This window comes from Solanum tuberosum, unplaced genomic scaffold (genome assembly GCF_000226075.1).
Source record: "Solanum tuberosum cultivar DM 1-3 516 R44 unplaced genomic scaffold, SolTub_3.0 scf00098, whole genome shotgun sequence".
In the NCBI taxonomy this organism is placed as follows: Eukaryota; Viridiplantae; Streptophyta; class Magnoliopsida; order Solanales; family Solanaceae; genus Solanum; species Solanum tuberosum.
The window spans coordinates 238,321-261,606 of NW_006239026.1; the positions used below are offsets into that span (position 1 = coordinate 238,321).

The 23,286-nt window shown below is 32.1% G+C and overlaps 3 protein-coding genes, 1 non-coding gene and 1 pseudogene across 4 annotated transcripts; 1 reads left to right on the top strand and 4 right to left on the bottom strand.

Moving 5' to 3' along the window:
• Window positions 1–3,951: 3,951 nt before the first annotated feature.
• Window positions 3,952–9,064, bottom strand: LOC102592681 (calcium-dependent protein kinase 20-like). Its single transcript, XM_006348361.2, has 8 exons — window positions 8,094–9,064; window positions 7,004–7,406; window positions 6,395–6,538; window positions 6,152–6,304; window positions 5,395–5,510; window positions 5,014–5,181; window positions 4,370–4,594; window positions 3,952–4,244 (listed from the first exon to the last, which is right to left on the bottom strand). Exons 1-8 carry the CDS (start codon window positions 8,550–8,552, stop codon window positions 4,164–4,166), a joined length of 1,749 nt encoding a protein of 582 aa, XP_006348423.1. The 5' UTR covers window positions 8,553–9,064; the 3' UTR covers window positions 3,952–4,163.
• A 2,753-nt stretch (window positions 9,065–11,817) lies between these two features.
• On the top strand, window positions 11,818–12,390 carry LOC102593013 (uncharacterized). Its single transcript, XM_006348362.1, has one exon. The coding sequence runs from the start codon at window positions 11,818–11,820 to the stop codon at window positions 12,388–12,390; it is 573 nt and encodes a 190-aa protein (XP_006348424.1).
• An 880-nt stretch (window positions 12,391–13,270) lies between these two features.
• LOC102593351 (sucrose-phosphatase 1-like) lies at window positions 13,271–18,098 on the bottom strand (annotated as a pseudogene).
• Window positions 18,099–20,760: 2,662 nt separating this feature from the next.
• On the bottom strand, window positions 20,761–21,237 carry LOC107060825 (uncharacterized). The gene has a single exon (XM_015309192.1). It carries the CDS (start codon window positions 21,235–21,237, stop codon window positions 20,761–20,763), a length of 477 nt encoding a protein of 158 aa, XP_015164678.1.
• Window positions 21,238–22,522: 1,285 nt separating this feature from the next.
• TRNAC-GCA (transfer RNA cysteine (anticodon GCA)) lies at window positions 22,523–22,594 on the bottom strand. The gene has a single exon. It is a non-coding gene; the product is annotated as a tRNA-Cys (tRNA).
• Between the last annotated feature and the right edge of the window lie 692 nt (window positions 22,595–23,286).

Below are 23,286 nucleotides of genomic sequence, written 5' to 3' on the forward strand. Positions count from 1 at the left end.
GTTTGTATAAAGCGAGAGAAAATTATATATATACATATATTTTCGTTCCCTTTCTCTCCCCTCTCCCAGATCTCGCTCACTCATTCGCCTCTCTCACTTTATACAATTGATCTTTTTGTATATGTATACCAAAGCAGATTATACAACTGCTTTCTTTTGTATATGTATAGCGAAATATACATATTTATGTTTGCTATGGAGCGCAATTATGCAAACTTTGCTATAACATACAAATATGAATTTTGTGTTTGCTATATGTGAAAGTTGCTCTTCTTAATAATAAGTTTTGATTTTGTTGTTATTGTTGCTTTCTCATAGTAAGTGTCAATTTGAGTAATATATCACATTAATTTTTAAAATTATAAAACAATTTAGATTATATTCTAAACTGAAAGTATATTAATTTAAATGAATATTGTGAATTAGTATAAAATAATTATTTAAATTCAATATATTAGACATGAATTTAAATAAAAAAAATTAATTTTCTTGAGTTAATTCATTGATTTAGCTTTAAATTACGATCAACTCTGTAATATATCATTGTCTCCAAGAGAGTTAGATTGGGGCTACACATAAAATAACGCAACATCAAATCAAATAAAAAAAAGTCAATTTTTTTTTATGATTTCTAGTTAAATAAAAAAAGCTAATGAAATTGCGCCACATATATTGATAACATGTTCCGTCCAATCAAATACAATTTTATTATTACTTCAATTTTATTGGTTGGTGATTCAAATCAACCAATTAATTTAAAGAAAATTTTCTTTTAATCATCACAACTTTTCTCTTCTAAACATAACTCAGAAAAATATCAAAATTCATAACAAGAGATAAGAGATCGCTCGTAGATCCAAATTTATAAATTTCTTTACGAAGTGCAAGCCTTTTTCTACATACAAGTTTTAAATACTTGAAGATTAAGAATGAAACATATATTAATATCAAGGTTGTTCATGATTATAGTTGCTCGTGGAATAATTATTGTTCTTAATGGATATTCATTTACTAAGAAAGTAGAATTATTTACCACTTTATCATAATTTTTCGATGATTTTGACAGATGCCTAATATCGTACTAAAACTGTTGAAAATTATATTTAATTATTACAATTGAGTTCAAATTTGGTGTCCTATAATTTAATGCCTATCATTTTCTTTGATAGTATAATGTTTGACTAAAATCATATTTATATTCAATATAGTTCCAACAAATTGGGAATTCTCAAGAGAATAAATATTCAATAACTAAAAAATAGTTTACTCACATCGAGGAATATCCTTGAATAAATATATTCAATTTTAATTAGAGCTATTATTTACCAAAGAGAAAATCATATATGAATTTTTCTATGCATATCAAGTAATTAAAAATGTATTTCAATTAAAAATAACATAAGACAATTGAATTAAGTATGTCAATGGCATAAAATCACTTATAATCAAAATTATGTGGACATAGCTTCTTTCTCTACTAGCATGCGTTGTCCGAAGCTTACTGGTCCGATTAATACAAATGTATATCGTATATTATGGGTGTATTTTGTCGATTTCTATCATAAAAGACTTTATTTTCAATGTTTAAACTCAAAAACTTTGATTAAAAGAGAAAGAATTTTTACCATTTTATCATACCCTATGATAATTATATAGATAAATATATCTTTTAATCAAGATTCGACTTGAATTAAAAGAAACATTATATCAATTATTGTTATTGTGTAGGTATAGTAAAACCTATTTCTTCCCACAACACTCTTTGCCTCCCAAGTTATTCACTTAAAAATATTTAAAATTATATAAATAATAGTAAATAATTACTGCTAATCTTATTTAATGATAGATTAGCAACAGATTATTCAATGATCCTTAGTCACGAGCAATTTAACGATATATTAGCAATGAATTTCGTAGCTATTTTTTGTTCTTCACCTTATATGCTAAGGGCGCCCTTGTCAAAAAATTACATTATTGTTTAGCTAGGTTAAATTTTTAAATTTTATGTATATATATGTTGACTTTTTTTTATGTGTGTCTACTTTTTTTATATATATTTTTAATATTCCTCGATAAAATTCCTGATTCCGCTACTATGAGGCAAGCTTACTTGAAACATCTCCACCAAAATGATAATAATGAAAAAAAGTAGGTAATCAAGACAGAAGACAATACTATTTTTTCAAATGCTTTTTTCAAACTATGATAACTATCACCTAAAATAGTGGCTTAATTGGCTGCAATGAAATGGACATTACACATGAATTACTAAAATGGCCAAACAAAAAAAAAAGGAGTTGCCTTAAATACCAATTATTTTTTTAAAAAAAACAAATAAATATTAATTACTTCTTGAGCTTTTGATGTGCTATATCAAGAAAAAGGTAATACAATATAGAGCTAATTATTGCCTTTTTCTTTCTTTTGTGTATATAAATACTAACAAGGTATGAGCACAAAGAAAATATTGGAGCTTAGATAGTTGAAAGTGAGAGGTGAGTTGTTTTTTTGTGTTTTTCATTTAGTGCTTGGTACTCGTTTATGAGTTCTATCTAATTTGGATTTGCATCGTATAACGTCTATTAAAGAGGGAACCCCCTACTAGAAATACTGAAAATTCTAACAAAATCAATCAAAAATCTATTGAAAATATTTTAGACGAGTCAAATTTTGATAGGTATATATCAATCAGACGTCCGTTGAACATTCTCCTTTTTTTAACAATGAGCGTTCCAGTAACATATTTTTACTATTCTCAAGGCTCGAACATGAAATCTTTAATTAAAAATGAATTTTTTTTTATTCATTCCGTCATAATCTATGGTGAATTGTTAGTTTTGGAAAGTTAAGGGGGTAGTTGTGCTTGAAAAAAACAAAGGTGGTGAGTTAGGTTAGGTTTCATGTGCATAGGGCCCTTTATTAGGGGGAAAAAGGTATACTACATTATAAATGCATTGAAAAGGCATGGGAAAAGGGCAAAATAATTATTTGCACTTCGTGTTTAAACTAAATTATATTAGTTTATCGAGAATAATAATAAACTTTATGAGAATATATATTAATTAACTATATTGAATTGATTACAATTTGTTTATGTAAAAATGGTTGTCATGTGTTTATAGAGTTGGCGTAACGTGAATAAGTTTTGTTATGTAATTTAAGTAATAAAATTAAAATACTTTGGTACATGCTTTTTAGAATTTAATTTAAAAGGTTATTCATTGTTTTAATGATAAAAGAAATGAACTTTAATTTACGAAATATTGCTTTCATAGTTAGAAATATTTCCAACTAAATGAAAGTTCAAGTAGCACACATCGAGAATAAAATGAAAAAAGGTCTTTTGAGATGATTTGATCATTTACTGTGTCAACCTTTAGATGGATCGGTTCATAGGTCTGAAATCGTGGTGAGTAGAGGTGTTAGAACGAGGACGAGGTACACCTAAAATCATATACACAAAAGTTTTCTCAAAAGGAACTATATTTTCTTGGTTATATACATTGGTATAGGTAGTTCCATTTTTTACAACTTTAGACCAGTTAGTCTAAACTCTAAAGTGTCCAGTAAAATTGTGTGAAACCTTACCGATAAGCATAATGCATAAACAGACACTCAAATATGACCTTGACAGACAAGTAAATACTCAAACTTTGAGAGTGTACATCTAAACCCCTCAACTTCATCACTGACAACTAAACACTCAAACTCATTCCCACTATGTCTCATGGACACTCGACGTTGACGTGACACACAAATTTTAAAGATGTTTAGATGATCATAAGTTGCAGTGTTCAACTGACACGATGAAGACGAGTTGAGAAGTCTAGATGTGCATACTCAAAGTCGAAATGTTTTATAAATCTAAATAATTGAAGTTATGAAAATTAATTTCCAAATTGTTCTTACAAAGAAGTGAAAAAAAAGAGGAGAAATATACAAATAAAAAGATACAAAATGGGAATGCTTATAAGCAAGAAAAACTAGCCTTCCCCTCTCCAATTGCCTGACTAATTTTTACATGTATGTATGATATATACAGTGAAAAATTCTCATGTTCATGTACTTATGGGGATTATGAACACGAATACGTCGCGATGTACGCGCGTAGTATGATTTTATCGAGGCTTTCCGGGCTTTTAACGTCTCTAAAATACCATCACTTACCTCCTTCTGCTCCCCATTTCGCCAAAACCGGTGTCTTGCATCATTGCTACAAATTCATTGTAATCGATCCGTCCATCCTGAAATATCGATAAGGGTACATAACATTTGAGTTTGAGCAACGATCCACGTTCCTAGGCTTAACGTTGCACGATTCTGCAAAGATATTAGAAGAAACTCAAAGAAAGGGGACAGAGGGACGTACATTATCTTGATCAACTTCACGCATAAGTTCTTCGATGGGGATGTTGCTCATCCCGAACTTCTCACAAGCTTGTTGGAGCTCGTCCTTTGTGATGTATCCGCTACCATCTTGATCGAAATAAGAAAAAGCTGCATACATGTGATCTTCCTTCTGAATTTTATTTAGATGGAGCATAGCTGCTATAAACTCGCCGTAGTCAATGGTACCACTATTATCAGTATCTGCCTGCAATTGCACAAAGAAGTTTGTTTGACAATGTATCAAACCACGACCATCTCATCAAAAAGCTTAAACTGTTAGAGAGAACACATTTTAAATCAATTAGATTATGTCTCAACGATATGTGTATATATCTTGAAGGACGAATATATACTTGATTAGGCACCCTGATACACAAAGGTTTGTTGGGGCGTTGGTCGAGTCTACAGCTTAAGTTCTACTCGTGTTATGACCTAGATTCAATTCCCAACTCTAGCAATACCTCATGTTTTCTAATACTGATGACTGATAGCAACAACTTTTCTTTCCGATGAGAAAGAGTGGTGTAAATGCTATTTCAAGGCATCTAAGATATATCGTAAACATCATCTTTTTCATGTAAGGAATACAAGTTCATAGACAAAATAACGAAATTATTTACTTACCGCTTGCATTAAACTAGTTATTTCTGAATCCTTCAGATCGGCACCTACTCGTTCCAAACCTTTCTTCAGTTCCTCCAACGTAATATTTCCACTATTATCGGTATCTAGCATTTTGAACATTTCCTTGAGTCCTGCAATTTCCTCTGCAGATAGGCTTTCAGCAATAACCTAAAAAATAACAGGAATTGGAAACTAGTATTAGTTAGGGGATCACAGTGTTCAAAGGCTATGTTGTTCGGACTCTTCAAAGCTGCCACGAGGTGCATGTCAGATACTCCGAAAGTAGTGCATTTTTGGAGGATCTAACACTGGTGAGGCAACATCTTTGGAGATTAGTCCGAGCAACGTAGTGCAAAGGTCCTAAGAATTAGAATAACTTACTCTAACTGCTATCTTTTTTAATTTGTTCATTGCAGAAAATTGATTGAGACGAGTCAGAACAGCAGAATCAAGAGGCTTATCTGGAGCTACACCGCCAACACGGACCCATGGGTGACCTGAGATAATACGAAACATCCATTATTCAGATAATAGTTTCATAAGTACGTACATGGACAGACACGGTAGGTAACATAATTTAGGAAAGGTGTTAAAGAGTATCAGTTCATAACTACATTATTTGTTATTTCTCTCCTATCTTATCACCAGTTTGAGCCTTCCGCGCAAAAGAGCTCATGTACAAGGTCGACATCTTTTGCTCATATTTTAAAAATTCTGAGCAAGAAAAGTAGAAAAGAAAACGTGGAATCAGGATGCTTCATTGCTCAATATTCATAAATGTGAGCAATTGTGTATATTCTCTGTTCTTTTCCTCGAAACAACTAAATTTTACTTATAGTTTTCTACTATAAGCTGAGAATCACTGATTCTACAGCGTTCCGTATGTTTGACATAACAGTTATTGCAATGAATTGAGCCATTTGTCCGCTTGCTTCAAAATCCTATCAGCATACATTAAAGCAAGACTTCTGCTACAAAAAAATGCAGATATTTGGAACATTACGAATTAGTTTTACCACTGTTCTATCCAAGAATGACATTGAATGGAGTAGAGAACGCAGATGATAAGTATCATAGTCAAAGATTAAGGAAACATGACGATGCCACGAGCATAAAGGATCAGAGAATTGTATCTTACAAAGTACTTCATGAGCTGTTAGCCTCTTTTTTGGATCTCTCACAAGCATCTTTCTGACAAGATCTTTTGCACTTTCTGATATAGATGGCCAAGGTTCTGATACAAAGTCAAGTTCCCCTTTTAGAACCTGTTCAAATATTCCTTGCTCCGTCTCTGATTCATAACAACACGATACATGCAAGATGAACATAATCATGTTAGCTTCGAGAATGATTGAAAAGGAAGAGATTCACGAGATCTAACCTTCCCAGAAGGGGGGAACTCCACTTAGTAAAATATAAATGATCACTCCAGCACTCCATATATCACATTCTAAACCATAATGCTTCCGCAACACTTCTGGGGCAACATAATAAGGGCTTCCGACAACATCAGTGAAGATTTCACCTGGGGGCACAGAGCTTTTTTTCTTGATCAGGTGTTAGAAAGTCAGCTAATGAAACAGCTAGAAGAAATAGCAGACAACAATGGAGAATTACTCTAAAAGAAGAACAACCCACGGCCTACAACAAGGATTCAACAAACATCCATTATAAAATAAGCTTAATGTGAAACAAACAAAGAAAAGAATAGATGTTCCTTATCTAAGTTGCTCGGACTTGGGTGCAGGTATCTAATACGGGTGTGAAATTGGAGGTCGGATCCTTCATGATCTAAATTTTAAGATTTTAGGGTACAGATACGGCTGCGCATATCTGAATTTCTTGGCATCTAAAGCATATCTACACAATATTGCTTTCGCTTTGTTGACATAAGTGAGATTATATCATTTCTGGGAAGTACCGAATAGATGAAAAAACCAACAAGCTAGATCGACACCTTTTAAAAGAAAAATGTTTGCAAGTGGACTACCTGGCTTGAAGAACACTGATAACCCAAAGTCGATTGTCTTCAAGGGCGAATCTTCATCCTGGTTGATAAAAAGAAAGTTCTCGGGTTTGAGGTCCCTATGCATGACACCCATGGAATGACATGCTTCCACGACACCTACAATTACCCTAGCGAGTTCAGCTGCCTTCTTCTCACTGTAATGTCCTCTCTGTAAAATCCTGTCGAAAAGCTCCCCACCCGCACAAAGCTCCATCACGACATGTACTTCAACAGCATCCTCATAAGCCCCTACTATTTGTACCACACTAGGGTGCCCTGCCAAATGGTGCATAATCTGAATCTCCCTTCTTACATCCTCGACATCCTCCTCGGTATTCAACTTCCTCTTAGCAATGGACTTACACGCCAACTCCTTTCCATGTACCTGTTACGATTTTTTGGACGAGAGATGCAAACAATAAAGTTGAAAACATGGATGAAAATGTGTCTCTTATATATCATCAACTATAAGGCTTTTCAAAAAACCAGATAAACAAAATAGTTAACTCCTCCTACAACTAAAGCATTAGACTCTTATAACGACTAAAAACTTATTTGGATGGTAGTTACATATTGTTTCATAACGTATAGTATTATAGTAATCGATGAATACAATGTTTGGATAGATTGTATCGTTTCTCATCGTTATATAATGCCACACATCAGCAATTTGAATGAATATGATACAATACAATAGGTAACAATCATCCAAACAAGCTGTAAGAAACTGAATACTCTAGTAAATCAAATATTAGATTCCTCTTACAACTAAACAACTAATTACAACAACATATACCGAGTATAGTCCCACAAGTGAAGTCTGGGGATGGTAGTGTATACTCAGACCTTACCCCTACCGTGGGAGGTAGAGAGGTTGTTCGGGAGTGAAGAAACCAAGACAAAATACTACACAAGACATGACAAAGCATACTAAACGAGCAGTAACTACAACAAAATATAGTATTAGAAATCAGGAACAGAAAACCTACAGCAGTAATACTACGACTACTAGTACAGAAGGATAAACGAGACTACAGTTATTAGCTGTAAAATAAGCAGCATTCAACAATACCTTGTCCACACATAAATATGTCGTCCCGAATTGACCTTGTCCAAGCTTCCTCCCTAAACTACAAATCTCCTTCAAATTACCAGTTTTTCTTCCCAAAACAGAGTCGATTTTAAGCCCAATGCTCGATACTCGCTTAACATGACTAGGCTTATTCTGTTTCACTCCTTCCACTGGCTTATTATTAACATTTGATGATGAATTCTTCTCATTAGTATCATCTCCACTAATCTTAAGGTGTGGGGGTGGAGTACTCTGAGTACCACCAAATCTATTAGTATCATTTCCATCTACTTTCTTCGACGATCCGACGGATGAATGCTCTTGGGTTTTGTGGGAATTTGAGTCCCCTTTATTTGCAAGAGGTAAATGTTCTTGTTGTCTTGTTTTCCAAACAACTGCTGTTACTGATTGCAAGAACCCATTGTTACCCAATTTGGGTCCTATACATGTATTCCCCATTCAATATAATCCTTTCTACCTCCTCGAGTAGTGTAACGTCTACGACTCAGCATACACTCTACCCTCTCCAGACCCCGATTCTTGTTCTTGTTCTTTCAATCAAATCCTTACATTTTCTCTTTAATTCCCAAGAAACCCTTTCAAGAAACCTATAATCTTTTGCCCCCAAAAAGTTAAATACTAAATTCAAGAACCCTAAATTCAAAAAAAAAAAATTCTCTTTCAATAAAATAAAACTTTCAAGAACCTATAATCTTTTACCCCCAAAAATTTAATACTACCCCTACATTCAAGAAAGGAAAAAAAAAACTTTCAAAGAATATTCAAGAACCCTAAATTCAAGATTTTATTTTTTTTCTTTCAATCAAAATCCTAACATTTTCTCTTTAATTCCCAAAAAATTCCTTTCAAGAATCTATATTGTTTTACCCCAAAAAGTTAAATTCCTCTAAATTGAAGAACCCTAAATTTCAGATTCCTTTTGGAATCTGAAATTCAAGAATTCATCAATAAAGATGAGTTTTTTTTTTTTTTTTTTGAAGAAAACAAACACAGAATTGACCTTAGTCTAAAATCAGCCTCAAAATTCGAAATTTTTTTTAAAAAAAATCAGGGATTAAGAGAAATTAGGGAAATATTATGGAAAAATATTTGGGGGAAAAGAAAATTAGGAAATGTAAGGTGGTAAAATGGTTTGTTTAATTTTTGCAAAGTTCACTTTCATGCATGCATGCGTACGTACATTTTTTTCTTCAAAATGTGCATCTTTTCGCGTTTTATATCTTAATTATCCATAATACATAAATAAACGCTTAAACTTATTTTAAGATAATATGCCAACTTTGAAAGTGCGCATCTAGACACTTAAATTACTTGGTCTCAAATTACAACTGAAAACACTCCAATTTGTCACCACTGTATCTCGTGGTCACCCAAGACTACGTGGCATAAATTTTGGAGGTCAAAAGTTATGATCATTTTAGTTTTGTCTGATATTATGTCTTGTACGTTGCATTTCGTCGATGTTGAACAATTCTGAACCAGTAAAATGTCGGTCTAGAGTTGGGTGAAAAAAATTAAGAGGTTTTTTGTTTTGAACATGTGTTTCACTGGCATTAAACAATGTTGGATAGATGTTTGTCACTTTTGACCATTCTTTCAAGCCCTAAAAGTGGTTTCTCTCCGATCCTATCATTCTCATTCATCAAGGTATGCTCTTTTCCATGGATTTCAAGCTCTCCAATCCAAATTTTGGGAGCATCATATGAATATATGTAATTTTGGGAGGACTATTTAGCACCGAGAGGACACAAATTTTTAAAAACTCAAGTCTCATATCTATATGTACCTGTAAGATTATGTTTCACCATTTTATCGGTTGATCATTTAGCCTAGAGAGACTCAGATTAGTGGATCCACATAGATATGATAGGGTTCTATACTTTGACAAGGTATAGGGCAGCCCTTCGAACTGGGTTAGTTATTGGACATCATGAGCTCACATGGTGTATGTCGATTATAAGAAACTCCTCAGTTTGTACCCTTTTACAATATGTTCTTAACTTTATTTAATTCACTTTAAGTATGCTATTTACAACTATGATTATGCAAGACGGCTGAAATAGACTCATCTCTATATATGATTATGCAAGACGACTGAAATAGACTCATCTCTATATATGCTTTTGAAAGAAGATTGTGAATGGTATTTAGACATGAACTCCAACTATTTTCTCTTCAGTTTTTTCACTATGTATATGATTTTGGAAACCTTATTTCACTGTCTTCATTATGTCATTTTACGATTATGCTAATGCCCCTTACTCACTCAGTACATGAAACACATACTTTTCTCTGGGATGCATCATTTTATACTGTAAATTTCAGTGCCTATTCTCAGTCTCGAGGCTAGTAAGGTGCAACATCTCCAGTTAGCAATTGGTGAGTCCTCCTGATCACTTAGGGTCTCCATGGACTTTAGTGGTTAGACCTTATTTTACGTTGTCTTTAGACTTTTGAAGGCGTCATGTCCTGGCTACGTATTTCTATATTTTAAACGATAGAGGCTATATTTCAGACATTAGTATTTCAATTCATGGACTTCATTTAGTTACGCATTTAGCTTCCACTTTATTTTCCTTACTATATGCTTTGATATGCTATACAAGGATTAATTTGGGACCACTCGTGATTCCAAACATCGTGTCTCAATAGTCATAGTACATATAATTTATTTATTTTTAAAATAATATAAATAAGTAATTGTTTTTTTAAAAATGGGGGCCCCAAAAAATATGGGGCCCCAAGCGATGACTTTAGTGGCCTAGGGGTTAAGACGGCCCTGTCTCAATTGGATATAGGTTCGGATCGTGACAATAAACTAAATAAATATATGCTAAATAAAGGTTACAAATTTAACTAATTACTATATACATTTAAGAAGATATCCATTTAATAACTCATTTTTCATGGACGTCCGTTAAGACTTTAGCAATGGAGCCAGTTGGTCCCGAAGGGCAAATCGGCACGTTTTGAAGTTCAAACGAGCCCCAAAGCAGTATTTTAACTCACCCAAATTTCAATCCATCCATTTAATACCCCAACATGCACCAAGAAAACCCATCTACTATAGTCTATAACAATAAAATCGAAAGAGATGTGCTAAATTCCCACTAAAATATACTCCCTCTGTCCCTATTTACTTGTCCACTTTTCCTTTTATAGTTGTCCCTAATTACTTGTCCATTTTGACAAATCAAGAAAGGACAAAAAAAAATTCCTATTATATCCTCAATTAATTACTTTGAAAAAGGTAGAACTTTTTGAAAATATTAAATTTCTAATTCATCCACTTCATAATTAATAGAGGTAAAATGGAAAACTCACTATGTCAGTAATTGTTTTCTTAATAGGTGTGTCAATTTAAAAGTGAACAAGTAATTAGGGACAGAGGAAGGAAGTATATATTTAAAAAAACATCAATTTATTAACTCCCTATTTCAACCCGTCCATTTGTCACCCCGACATACCAAAAAAACAACCATCTTCTAACAATAAACTAAAAAAGAGAGGTGCTAATTTCCCAAAGTAATCACCATATATACTTAATAACAATCTATTTTTAAGCATAGCCACACAAGACAAAACTAATTTATTTTTTTGTATAAATACCACCCTTACTTTATTCATAATCATATAATATTGATTATCTCCATTGTTTTTTCTCCTTTCCAATAAAACAACAAAAAAAAAGGGATAAAAAACAATGGCTCCTCTAACAAAAATAACTTTTCTTGTTATTGCAATTTCCTTCTTCCTCACAATTCCATCAAATGCATTTGATTATACATTAAAAACATCTCTTTCAGCTCCATCTTCTCTTCCTACTCCAAAAACCCCTACTACTCCAAAACTTCAAATTTTGGATGGTACAGTACAAAAAGTCGTTGTTGCAAGTCAAAATGTACCATCATTTGTTAAAGCAACAATGGTTGGCACAATGTCCAAGACACAAGAATTTATCAAAAATGTAATTGAGAAAAGATTGGCTTTGAGTGCAAAAATGGATCATTATAGAAAAGATTGTCTTGAAACATGCAAAGAGGTGTATGGAGATGCAATTGATGCAATGAAAAAGGCATCACAAGATGTTAAAGCACAAAATTTTTACAAAGCAAATATGGATCTTAGTGCAATGTATTCATACATTGAAACTTGCCATGATTGTGTTGTTGAGACAAAAGAAAATGATCTTGCCTTCCAAAATTTTGAAAAGTGGGCAAAAGGAGTTGCTAGTGATTGTCTTGATAAAGTTTCTAAAGAATACTATAAAAATTAATAAATATTATGGTATTCAATTTTAGTGTTTTTAAAGTTATATACATCGATCAGTGTGTCATCAAAAGATATTTACAAGATGAGATTTGTAATCTTAGCTTGAAAATAAAATAGGTTGTCACGATCTGTTATAACAAAGATAGGTGACATTAAGAATTTCTTACACTTGCGATGTATTTTGTATTGTCTTGGTGGACAACGGGACGAAGAAAAAAAAGTGATATATTAATTTACGTTTTAATTTATGTGTTGTATTTTTCTTTTGATTTTGTTCAAAAATATCATTTTTGTATATTTAATAAATTCTTCAATTACAACATCTCATGTGTCTCATATTTAAGACTATAAGATTTAAATTTTTAAATAAGATACATAAGATAAATAGAATGGAAAAACGATAGTGTAATCAGATCTCTCTATAACAATCCTGAATTAAATGAACAATTTTTCTTTGAGATAGAACTTTTTTTATGTTATATTTTCTCTTTATATGATAAACTTTTTATGTTACCTCTTTATAACATACTCAAATATTTACCTATTTATTATTTTATATATATAATAATAACCAAAAAGTAGTCTATTCACTTTTTATTGGTGATATAAATTTAATAAATTATGTAAGTTCTAACAAAGGAATTTGAAATGTCAAAAACTCTTTATGAATGTCAAATGATATTACAGATATATAACATGTAATAACTATAACAAGGACCTAAGTTCATTTTAAACTGTCTAAATTCGACTCAAGTCGTTCATTTGTCCCCTCTCGATATTAGGCAATTGAATTAAGTTATCTTGAAAGACCTCAAAGATTCCACTTGAGTTTAAAGAGACTCTTCCCTTGAATTAAATCTTAAAAAAAAAAAAAAAGAGAATGCAGAGATGATTATATGCAATTTTCACTATGAACAAGAATTCCTTTTGGTGTGACACCAAATCATAGAGCATAGTTACAAAGAGGAACTCGAATTCCTTCTCTCGAGACCATGTGTCCCAAAAATGCCACTGAATCAAACCAGAACTCACACTTTGAAAATTTAGCATACAACTGACGTTCTCTAACGATATATTTTACAACTACAACTGTCGAAAAGAAGAGCAATACTTATTATTACCTAAACGATTGCCCTTCTTTTCGGGTTTGGGTTTGTATACATTCATCATCAAGGAAGAATGAGAACAAACAGTGTTAAGAGGGACAATGTGCATCTGTGTAAAAGGAAGGCCGGCTTTCCAGAGTCAAACCTAGAAGAACCAGGTCGTGGAGTCACTTGCTGACTCCACACCCTGCAACCAAGTCTGATGCACGTGTGTCCAAGTGAGCCCGTCTGCAACAGTCACATTCTGGAAGCGAAAAACCAAATTATAACAGGCTTTGGATTGTAGGACAACAAAAATTGCAATGATCCTTCAGTAAACTTCACCTTTGAGCTTAATAAGACGGTAGTTATGCAACATTGTCGATCTTCACCTGTAGGAAACAGCATCTTTTAAGATATTACAGTAAACATAACAAGAGTCGAAGAGAAAGGAGATGTAGATCGTCTTAGTATTGGATCATTCTCGCAGAAAATAAGTCATTTCCATAATCGCTTGGTTAAATATGATCATAGTTTCATTAGTCTAAATAATTTGGGGCACAGAATCTGTCATCAAATGAATGAGACATGACTTTTTATCATAAGAATACTAAGTTTTCGACTTGAACTAGAAAAAGTTGTGTTTTCTTTGGACAGGCTAACCCGGAAAGAGAAATCGGGATGAATAGTCATAGTATTGCCCCCTGTAGTTTTTCTTGTCCTTTGATTTTTGTTACTATGTGTTGTTCCTTGTACCTCGACTATCGTCTTGTTCTGTTGTAGTTTCTGTTATGTTTGTTACTGTCTGTTGTTTTTGTTATTATCTGTTGTTTCTTGTTCTACCGTTACTTCTTGTTCAGGATTACTTCGGATTGTTTTTCCTTTAGGTCGAGGGTTTATCGGAAACAGTCTCTCTACCTCTGAGGTAGGAGTAAGGTATGCGTACAAGTCAGAAGAAACTAGAAAAGAAGAAGTAAATATAAAAGACCATCTACGAGGCAAAAGACACTTACCGCAAAGCTCCCATTTCTTGAAACTTACTAACCATGAATCTGAACCAACCTGCGTAGGTAAGACTTGATCAACCCAAATGCGATATTGTTTACCCTTTTTGTCGCCATGACACTTTCTGAATGTATTTACGCATTCCTCGAGAGATTTCTCAACTCCAGATGGGTGCACAAAAGTACCAGATGGTCTCTGCAGCAACAAAAAGAGTTGGCAAATTCGGATTTTCAAGAGAAAACGAAAGCATTAGGGAACAACCAAAACTCAAGCATAAAATACACATAATTCGACAAAAGATAAAAGATAAAAACACAACGGTAGGTATAGGGTACATACACAAACTGCTTTCAGGTTCGACAAGTAAAGGTCAGAATTCTCAATCTCTCCACGCCTCCATTTCTCAAAAAACAGGTAAAATTTGACGATTTCATAAGCAGGAACAAAGTTCTCCATCTTGCAGTCTGACAAATCAGTAACGTCTCTAGGAGAGGTACTTGGTCCCAGGTTGAAACACCCAATGGCTTGTATTATACCCGCAGCACATCTCTCTGTTGCATGAATTACTTTAGGATTATCTTTCGCATTTGCAGCATGCCATTGTAATAATTCCTCCTGTGCATTCGATACCTGCAAAGTGAATATAGAATTTTAGAGCAGTTCTGAACTCAAAACAACAACATACTCACGCAGTCCCACAAAATGGAGTCTGGGGAAGGTAGAGCGTACTGCACCTTACCCCTACCTCAGAGGTAGGGAGATTTGTTTCCGATAGACCCTTGGCTCAAGGAAAAACAGTCCAAAGCAGGCCAGAAAAAGAAGTAATGGTAGTACAAGAATCAACAGATAATAACAAAACAACATATAGTAGCAAAACAATATGATAATCGAGGTACAAGGAATCAACAGATAGTAACCACTAACCATCACACCATAAACATCTGGGATGCTGAAAAGCTCAGCATCATTTCCAGAGTCACCACAGGCAAGCGTGTTGTTTGGTAATTTGCCCTCACTCTTTAATTTCTTCAGCAAATACGCAAGTGCTTGTCCTTTGCCACCACCTTGCGGCAAAATATCTAAAGCCATCCCTCCACTGTAAATTATTTTGACATCCAACTGATCACAAAAATAGAAATATTAAAAATCAGAATAAAAAGATATTGAAACCTTATCAAAAGTTTTGCTCACTGCAGCATGACAAGAAAGACATGCTATCATTTTGCTATTGTGAAGTTTCATATTGATCCCATAATCTACTAGTGTAAAAGTAGCATCGTACCCCACGTTCTTCCAAGCGTTTGGAAAGAGTTTTCATTATATCTTGAGCCTTGTCTTTCTGAACGTAGAAACTGACCTTGTGAGGTCATTGCTCCGTTTCTGACTGAAGTGTGAAAAGAAGTTGATATATGAGACATCGATTACGAAAACAATATTCAACATACAAACTGGTTTTACACCGAAATTGGTTTGCATGTATCAAAATGAGTTATTGATCACTATCACTTTTCGCGAGTTTCACACCCCAAATATCAGTTGTTCCTTTTTCCTACCTAAACTATCATTATCTATGTATTAAAACACACCTCAGAGCTGATTCGACTAACTATCAGTTGTTAGTTGTTGTTTCATTTTCCTACCTGAACTATCACCATCTACTTAACTAGGTGTGTTTTTTATTACATGGATGGTGATTGTTTAGGTGTGAAACTCGGCGAAAAAAGTGATAGTTCAAGGTGTGTTTTTGACCATTATCTCTATATAAAATGATGCAAAGATCTGTACCTGAAGTGTTAGTTCATGAAATTTTTTCGTCTCCTCTGTCACTATTCTCCGATCCCATTTGTCATTTAAAAATGCTTCCCAACCGTCATCGGGAAACATAGAGTACCCATATGTTATTTCAGTCCCCACAGACATAATGGTAATATCTGGGGTTAGCATGGGCTTCTCTTTTCTCAACTCCTTGTAAAGTGTTGGTGATCTCCCAGTTGAGAACACTAACAAGGAGTTTTCGCGATAATTGGCTTCCCATAAAGCATTGAACCTAAGCAGAGAGAGGTTCTCGGAATCATGATGATCGACCTGTAAAGAAAGTCTCATGTAAGTTACAGCAGCATAACGAAGAAAAGGTTCAAAAACGCCACCGGCCACCAGGAGCATGTTGGATTCTCCAAAAGCAGTGCATATTTTGGAGGATCCGACATGGGTGTTGTAACATTTTTGGAGAATCCGAGCAACCTAGACTACAACAACCCACCATTGTATAGTCAAGATCTGAGACTATCATGAGACGTGCTGCACTGGTTAGCCGATCCATGGTTGATTTAATATTAGCTTCACTCTGAAACAAAAAGAAATCTCAGTCAATTAGTTCGTTTGCTTTTTAGGTCTGAATTTTAATCATTCAGATGTCAACCATTAAATGTGCTCGTTTTTGTTATGTGACATCCATTTAATAGGTCTGAATATATCTGAACGATTAAGATTTGTAACTAAGTCTTAATATCATTAAGAGATATCTCCTCTCTGCCCCAACGAAGGCCTCTTTACATACAAAGGCATCTCTACTTCATAAAGGCAGAAGTAAAGTCTACGTACATTTTTTACCATTTTCAAATCCTACTTGTGGAATTATACTGGGTATGTTGTTGTTGTTCATTTAAAGATATCTACAAAGATGATAGGTCACAAATTCCATCCGTTTAAAGCTACCGACATCACCTATCATTATCAACTACTACCACCGCGGTCCACGATCATTAACTATATCACCATCATTGTCAATTACTACAATTAGTCATTGCTACCACTAGCCACCATTTACAATCATCACCATTACCACAACACTACCGACAATCACCACCATCAGTCACCACTACACCGTCATCATTCACAACCATTAGGGCTCTACTATCAACCACCATCTCCACTAATTACCACCCACAACACCACCATTAACTGAAAAAAAGTGTTTATTAACACATTTTTAGCAAACACACTTAGTGTTCATTTCAACACTTCTATCCAAATTCATAACTATTTACCACACTTCACACTTATCAACTACTCATTCAACTTCAATTTGTTTGTATTCTTTTCCTTTTCAATTCGTTTCAACAAACAATGCATCTTTCTTTTTCTAGTAACTCTTAAATTATAACTTTTCAACCGACATATTTAAAACCACAAGATATATCTTTTTTACTTTCTTAAATTTCATGCATCTTAAGTTAAAACTAGACAAACAAATTAAAAGAGTAGTACTTCTAATCAAAACTAAATCATCACAAAAATCACAGTACACCCATTAAAATTTCATCCCTAAAATCTTAGTAGCTCACTGAACCCTCATCCATTTTCCCTTCCCCTACCCCCAATTCACAAAAAAAAACTTACTCAGAAAAATAAACAAAATGGGTTACCTGAAATGAAGTGAAAGAAGGGATTTTGGGAGTGGAGCAGCAGTAGCAGCAATGAGGGAAACCTGAAAAATTGAATCTTAGCTTAAGAGAAGGCATAGATTAGAAAAAGAGAGTTATTTTTTGTACTTCTTTGGGAAAAAAAATTCAATTCCTTTGGGCTTCTTTAGTAAAGGCCAAAGAGAAAGCATCTCAATCATACTAAGATGAGACGAACATGGGTTATGGTGCATTGGTGAGAATGTTTCACCTTAATTAGAGATCTCGGATTTGAGTCCTAGGTATGGAGAAAATCTTATTGGGAGTACTACTCCCGAATGGCCCCTGCAGAGCGTGATCCAGGTTTAATCGGAGCTCCAATGTGGGCTCCGAACACTGGGTGGGAAACCCAAAAAAAAAAAAATACTAAGATGAGATTCTTAATTATATATATACTGGACATAACTGTTCGTGATAGTACGGGCCTAATATTTGTTATTTTTTTGTTTGATTCTACGTGTTTTTATGCAATTTTTAAATATATAAAAAATTTAAAAATCAGACAAATAAATTAAAACGGAGAAAAAGTAAGCAAATATATATGTAAGTGTAGAACCAAACAGGTGAAGCAGGCAGACCGCCACATGTGTGGTTATCCACGCTTATATATAAGCAGTGGATTTTTTTTGTCTCACTTTATGTGGCATGGATAAAATTTAGAGAGTCAATTAAATTTTAATATGATTTTAAAATATTTTAAATTGTTAATTATTGTAATTTATAGTACTTTTTACGTCATTTTAAAAAAATATATGTTACGTTTCTTGTCCCAATATATGTAGCACAAATAGAATTTCAAGAGTCAATATGTTGTTAATAATTGAGATTTACAATACTTTTTACGTAGTTTTCAAATTAAATAATACATGTTACTTCTTATGTCCCATTTTATGTGACATAGATAGATTAATTTTATGAATCAATCGATTTTTTTATAAGCAATCGATTTTTTATATGTTTTTATAAAAATATTTTAAGTTGTCAATTATCATGATTTGTAGTACTTTTTACGCAATTTTTAAATATATAAAAAAAATTTAAAAAAACAAACAAATTAAAACGGACTAAAAAAAAGTAGGGAAATGTATATGTAAGTGTGGAACCACACAGGTGAAGCAGACATGTTGACTGTCACTTGTGTGGTTATCCACAGTTATATATAAGTAGTGGATATGTGGATATATATTTATATATATATATAACGATGAGAGTTAATGATCGAAAACACAAGTGAAGTATTGTTTTTGTTAGTTTAATTTGGATAGAAAAGGGAATTAACTTAAAATTTAAATGTGTTTTGATAAATAGTTGTTGATGGTTTAAGTAAGGAAAAAAATAAGGAAAAATTACATAAATGGGCCATAAAACTCAAAATAATTACATGTTCATAACTTAATCTAAAGTAATTCAAGAAATACTCATTCTCTCAAAATAAAAAATTACAGCACATACCCTCCATTCATTAGGTTGATTTTCACTTAACTGATACTAATCATTAAAGCTGATAATTTCGCTTAACTAATACTAAATTAGTATAGGTATACTATATTGGATCATTAAGGTTTATTGTTCAGAAATTATACTATAAAAGTACTATATACCAATACAATTTATATATACTGATTTAGTATCAATTAAGCAAAATTATCAGCCTTAATAATATCAATACAGTATATGATACTAATTTAATATTAGTTAAGTGAAATTAGATGGGGATATATAGTGTAATTATTTAGTGGTGTTTGAATGTAAATGGGTATATATTTGTAATTATTTTATTTTTATGGGGTATTTGCTTAGTTTCCCCAAAAATGAATAACTAATACTAGTTTAAGTAGAAAGCTCGCAAATACACTATAAATCAGTTGTGTTTTTGAATTATTATTATTATTTTTAGAGAAAAGACAAAATCAATCCATTTTGAACTTGTCCGCTAAATCTACTTTAGCACTTTAATTTTATAGATAATTCTTTAACCTTCTAATCTCATTTTAAGTGAATTTAATACTCCTTTTGTCCCTAGTTATTTGTCAATTTTTGAATTGGCATACTTATTAAGAAAACAATGATTGACATGGTGAGTTTAGCATTTTTACTCCTATTAATTATGAAATGGATGAATTAAAAATTTAAGATTTTCAAGAAGTTCTACCTTTTTCAAAATTAATTAATTGAAGGTATAATAGGTAAAAAAAAAAATGTTCTTTCTTGATTTTTCAAAATGGGTAAGTAAAAAAAAATTGGACAAGTAATTAGGGGACACAAGGAGTATCACCTTAAAATTATAATATCAGTCTCACATTAACAAGTGCAATAGTAAAATTAAAATAATGTAAATTTTATATACAATAATTTATATCATATTATATATATATATATATATATATTATATTATTTTTATATTTAATGAGTTTATCAATACCCATTGTTAAATTAATGTAAATACACCCAACAATAATACTCCTTAATCGCAAATATGTAATTTTAGGCCTATTTTCTCCAAGAAATTTTAGATATTTGTAAACTTTATTCTTATATTCCATTTAATTTTAGGTCTATTTTGTCAATTTCATACCAGTAGACCAATGTATTTGTATATTAATGTGTGACATGACAAATCAATAACTTAATTACTTTTTTTTAAAATAATAAATAAGAACATATATAGAAACGTGTCATTGATAGATTGATCTAAATAATCAACCATTAAAGCATGAACATTGCTCATCGAGAAATGATATATTGTGTATGTATTAATAGGTATATTGCAAATATACATATATTAAATTTTGAATATCTTTAACGGAATTTCTCGATTTTTTTTTAATTGATGACACTAGTGATTCTATATGAAGCATCAACAATAACACCATGTGACCAATTATCAAATTTTGTAAATTCAGGATCATCTCCATATATCTCATTAATACAATCTTTGCATGTTTCCATATTTGATCCCACAGCACTAACATCCACATTTGCTTCATAATAATTTCCTTCATTTACCTCTTTTAATGTACTTTTCATGGTATCGATTGCGTTTTCGTACACTTCTTGGCAGGTTTCGAGACAACTCTTTTTAGGAGCTTCTATCGCGATAGCTAAACGTGTCAAAATAGTTGTTTTTAAAAATTCCTCCGTTTTCGCTATGGATGAAACCATGAGGGAAGTAACAACATTTTTCACATTTGCTTTGTCTACATTTAGGTCATTTGCAATTGTTTGATATGAAAGGGAAATGGAAATGGAAATTAGGGATATAATGAGCAAAATGGAAATTTTGTTTATGTGGATAGCCATTGTTTTTTTTTCTTGTTTTTTTATAAATATTTTTTCAAAAAGAAGAAAAAAATAGGGGGAAAAACAATGGGATATAGGCAAGATACTAAGCAATAGGAGGTGTTAATTTATGAATTTATATGAAAAAACAATTTAAATTTGGTTGGTGAAACATGAAGTTTGATTTTGTTTAGTGGTTTAGGTTTCATTTGATTTACAGATCTCTCACTTGTTTATTTAATTTACTTTTTTTTTAATTATGAGTTTGTTGAAATATTGTTTTCGCTCGACAATAAGTCTGTGTATAGGTCAATTCAGCATTGAGGTGTATTATAAAAAAATAAAAGATGAGGCACCAGTATACCCCTAGACTATGACCAAAATTCCAGAGATACATCTTAACTAAACTAAGGTCCTACTATTTTCCGAACTCTTTTTTTTTTTTGTAATTTTGTATCCCTTTTGGCCTACGTGTCACACTCATGACTCAATTTAGTTGAAGCACGTGGGAAATGTTTGGAGGCCATGTAAACACCAAAAAGGTGTACAAAATTACCAAAAAAAGGGTTCGGGGAGTAATAGGACCTTGATTTAGTTAAGGTGTATCTCTGAAATTTCGATCATAGTCTAGGTGATACTTGTGCCTTATCCCTAAAATAGAAAGGAGTGATAGTTTAGATAGGTAAAATGGAACAATAAATAATTGAGATATCAAACTCTTGAAAAAATAATTATTTAGATGAGTGTTTTTATCATTAACTCTTTAATAATTAGTTGATTATTACAAAGCATTGGTTATGCATGTCAACCAAACAAACACATAATCAAATTCTTTTCCTTTATCGCGTGTCGCATCAGATCATTTATATTCAGGTCAGACTAATTCAAATTTACGTCAGATATCTTATTTTAACGATAACATGCTAGATTTCACCAAAATCAACTAATCCATTCCTAAAATTTGAATTCAAAATCTTTAATCAACGTTTGTAATTAGCACAATAAACTTTAACCACTCCTATAATAAAAATAGATTCTTCTTAATAACTAAATTTTCTTGTTGATTGATTCCTTTTCATTTATTTGAACATTAATGTCGACATCGTTTATAAATTTTTTTGTATACGCTAGCTATTGCACACACTACTCGCCACTTAAACGTTTTTCTCTCAAAACAGTTTTTGATAAACTCTCGACTCAAAATTTAAAAAACATGCAAAAATAATCATTCAAAGCTACTATTGACAGTTTTATATCCCAATTAATTGAAAATATAAAAAAAATTACAGATTAAAAAGGGGAAAAAAGGGCCCAACCGGGTTCGAACCGGTGACCTCTTGATCTGCAGTCAAATGCTCTACCACTGAGCTATGGACCCAATTAGTTTTTGTTTTTCGACTTAAGATATTAAAACTATAGAATATAAATTTATTTATTTTAATTTTAATACTTTATTGTCTTACCTTTTTTTATAACCCTGCATTGGGTACATGTGTTTTGAATCGAAAATCTATCAATAAGTCTATCTCACAATAATTAATTGGGATAAGATCTGCGTATATCATACCTTCTCTGGACTCTACACTTCTGTAATTACACTGGAAAAATATATTGTTATTTTTTGTGTTAATGACTTTGCGGATATTTCAAACATTTTAACAAGAAAAGTGTTTATTTTACCAAACAAATGAAATATTTATTTTCAATTTCAACATATCCATCCAAATACCTTATTATTTGTACATTCCTCAATTCACTCTAACACTTAAATTCAGTTGATCCTAACAGACTCTTAGACAATTTAAAAAAGATTATTTAACAATTATTCATATTTGAAAAGTCAACAAAATCATCAAAGTTTTGGAGTGAAAATCTGATGATCTACATTTTAGAGGTTTTCTGTTTCTTCAATTATTTCATTATATAATAATAATATGTTATTTATTGTATTTATGAATTAATTGATGTAGTACGCAGTCAAGACCTCTATATTTTATAATTTAATTCGTCTTGTATAAAATTTTAAAATATTTTTTTAATTGAAAATCTATTTAAAATATTTTTTGCTTA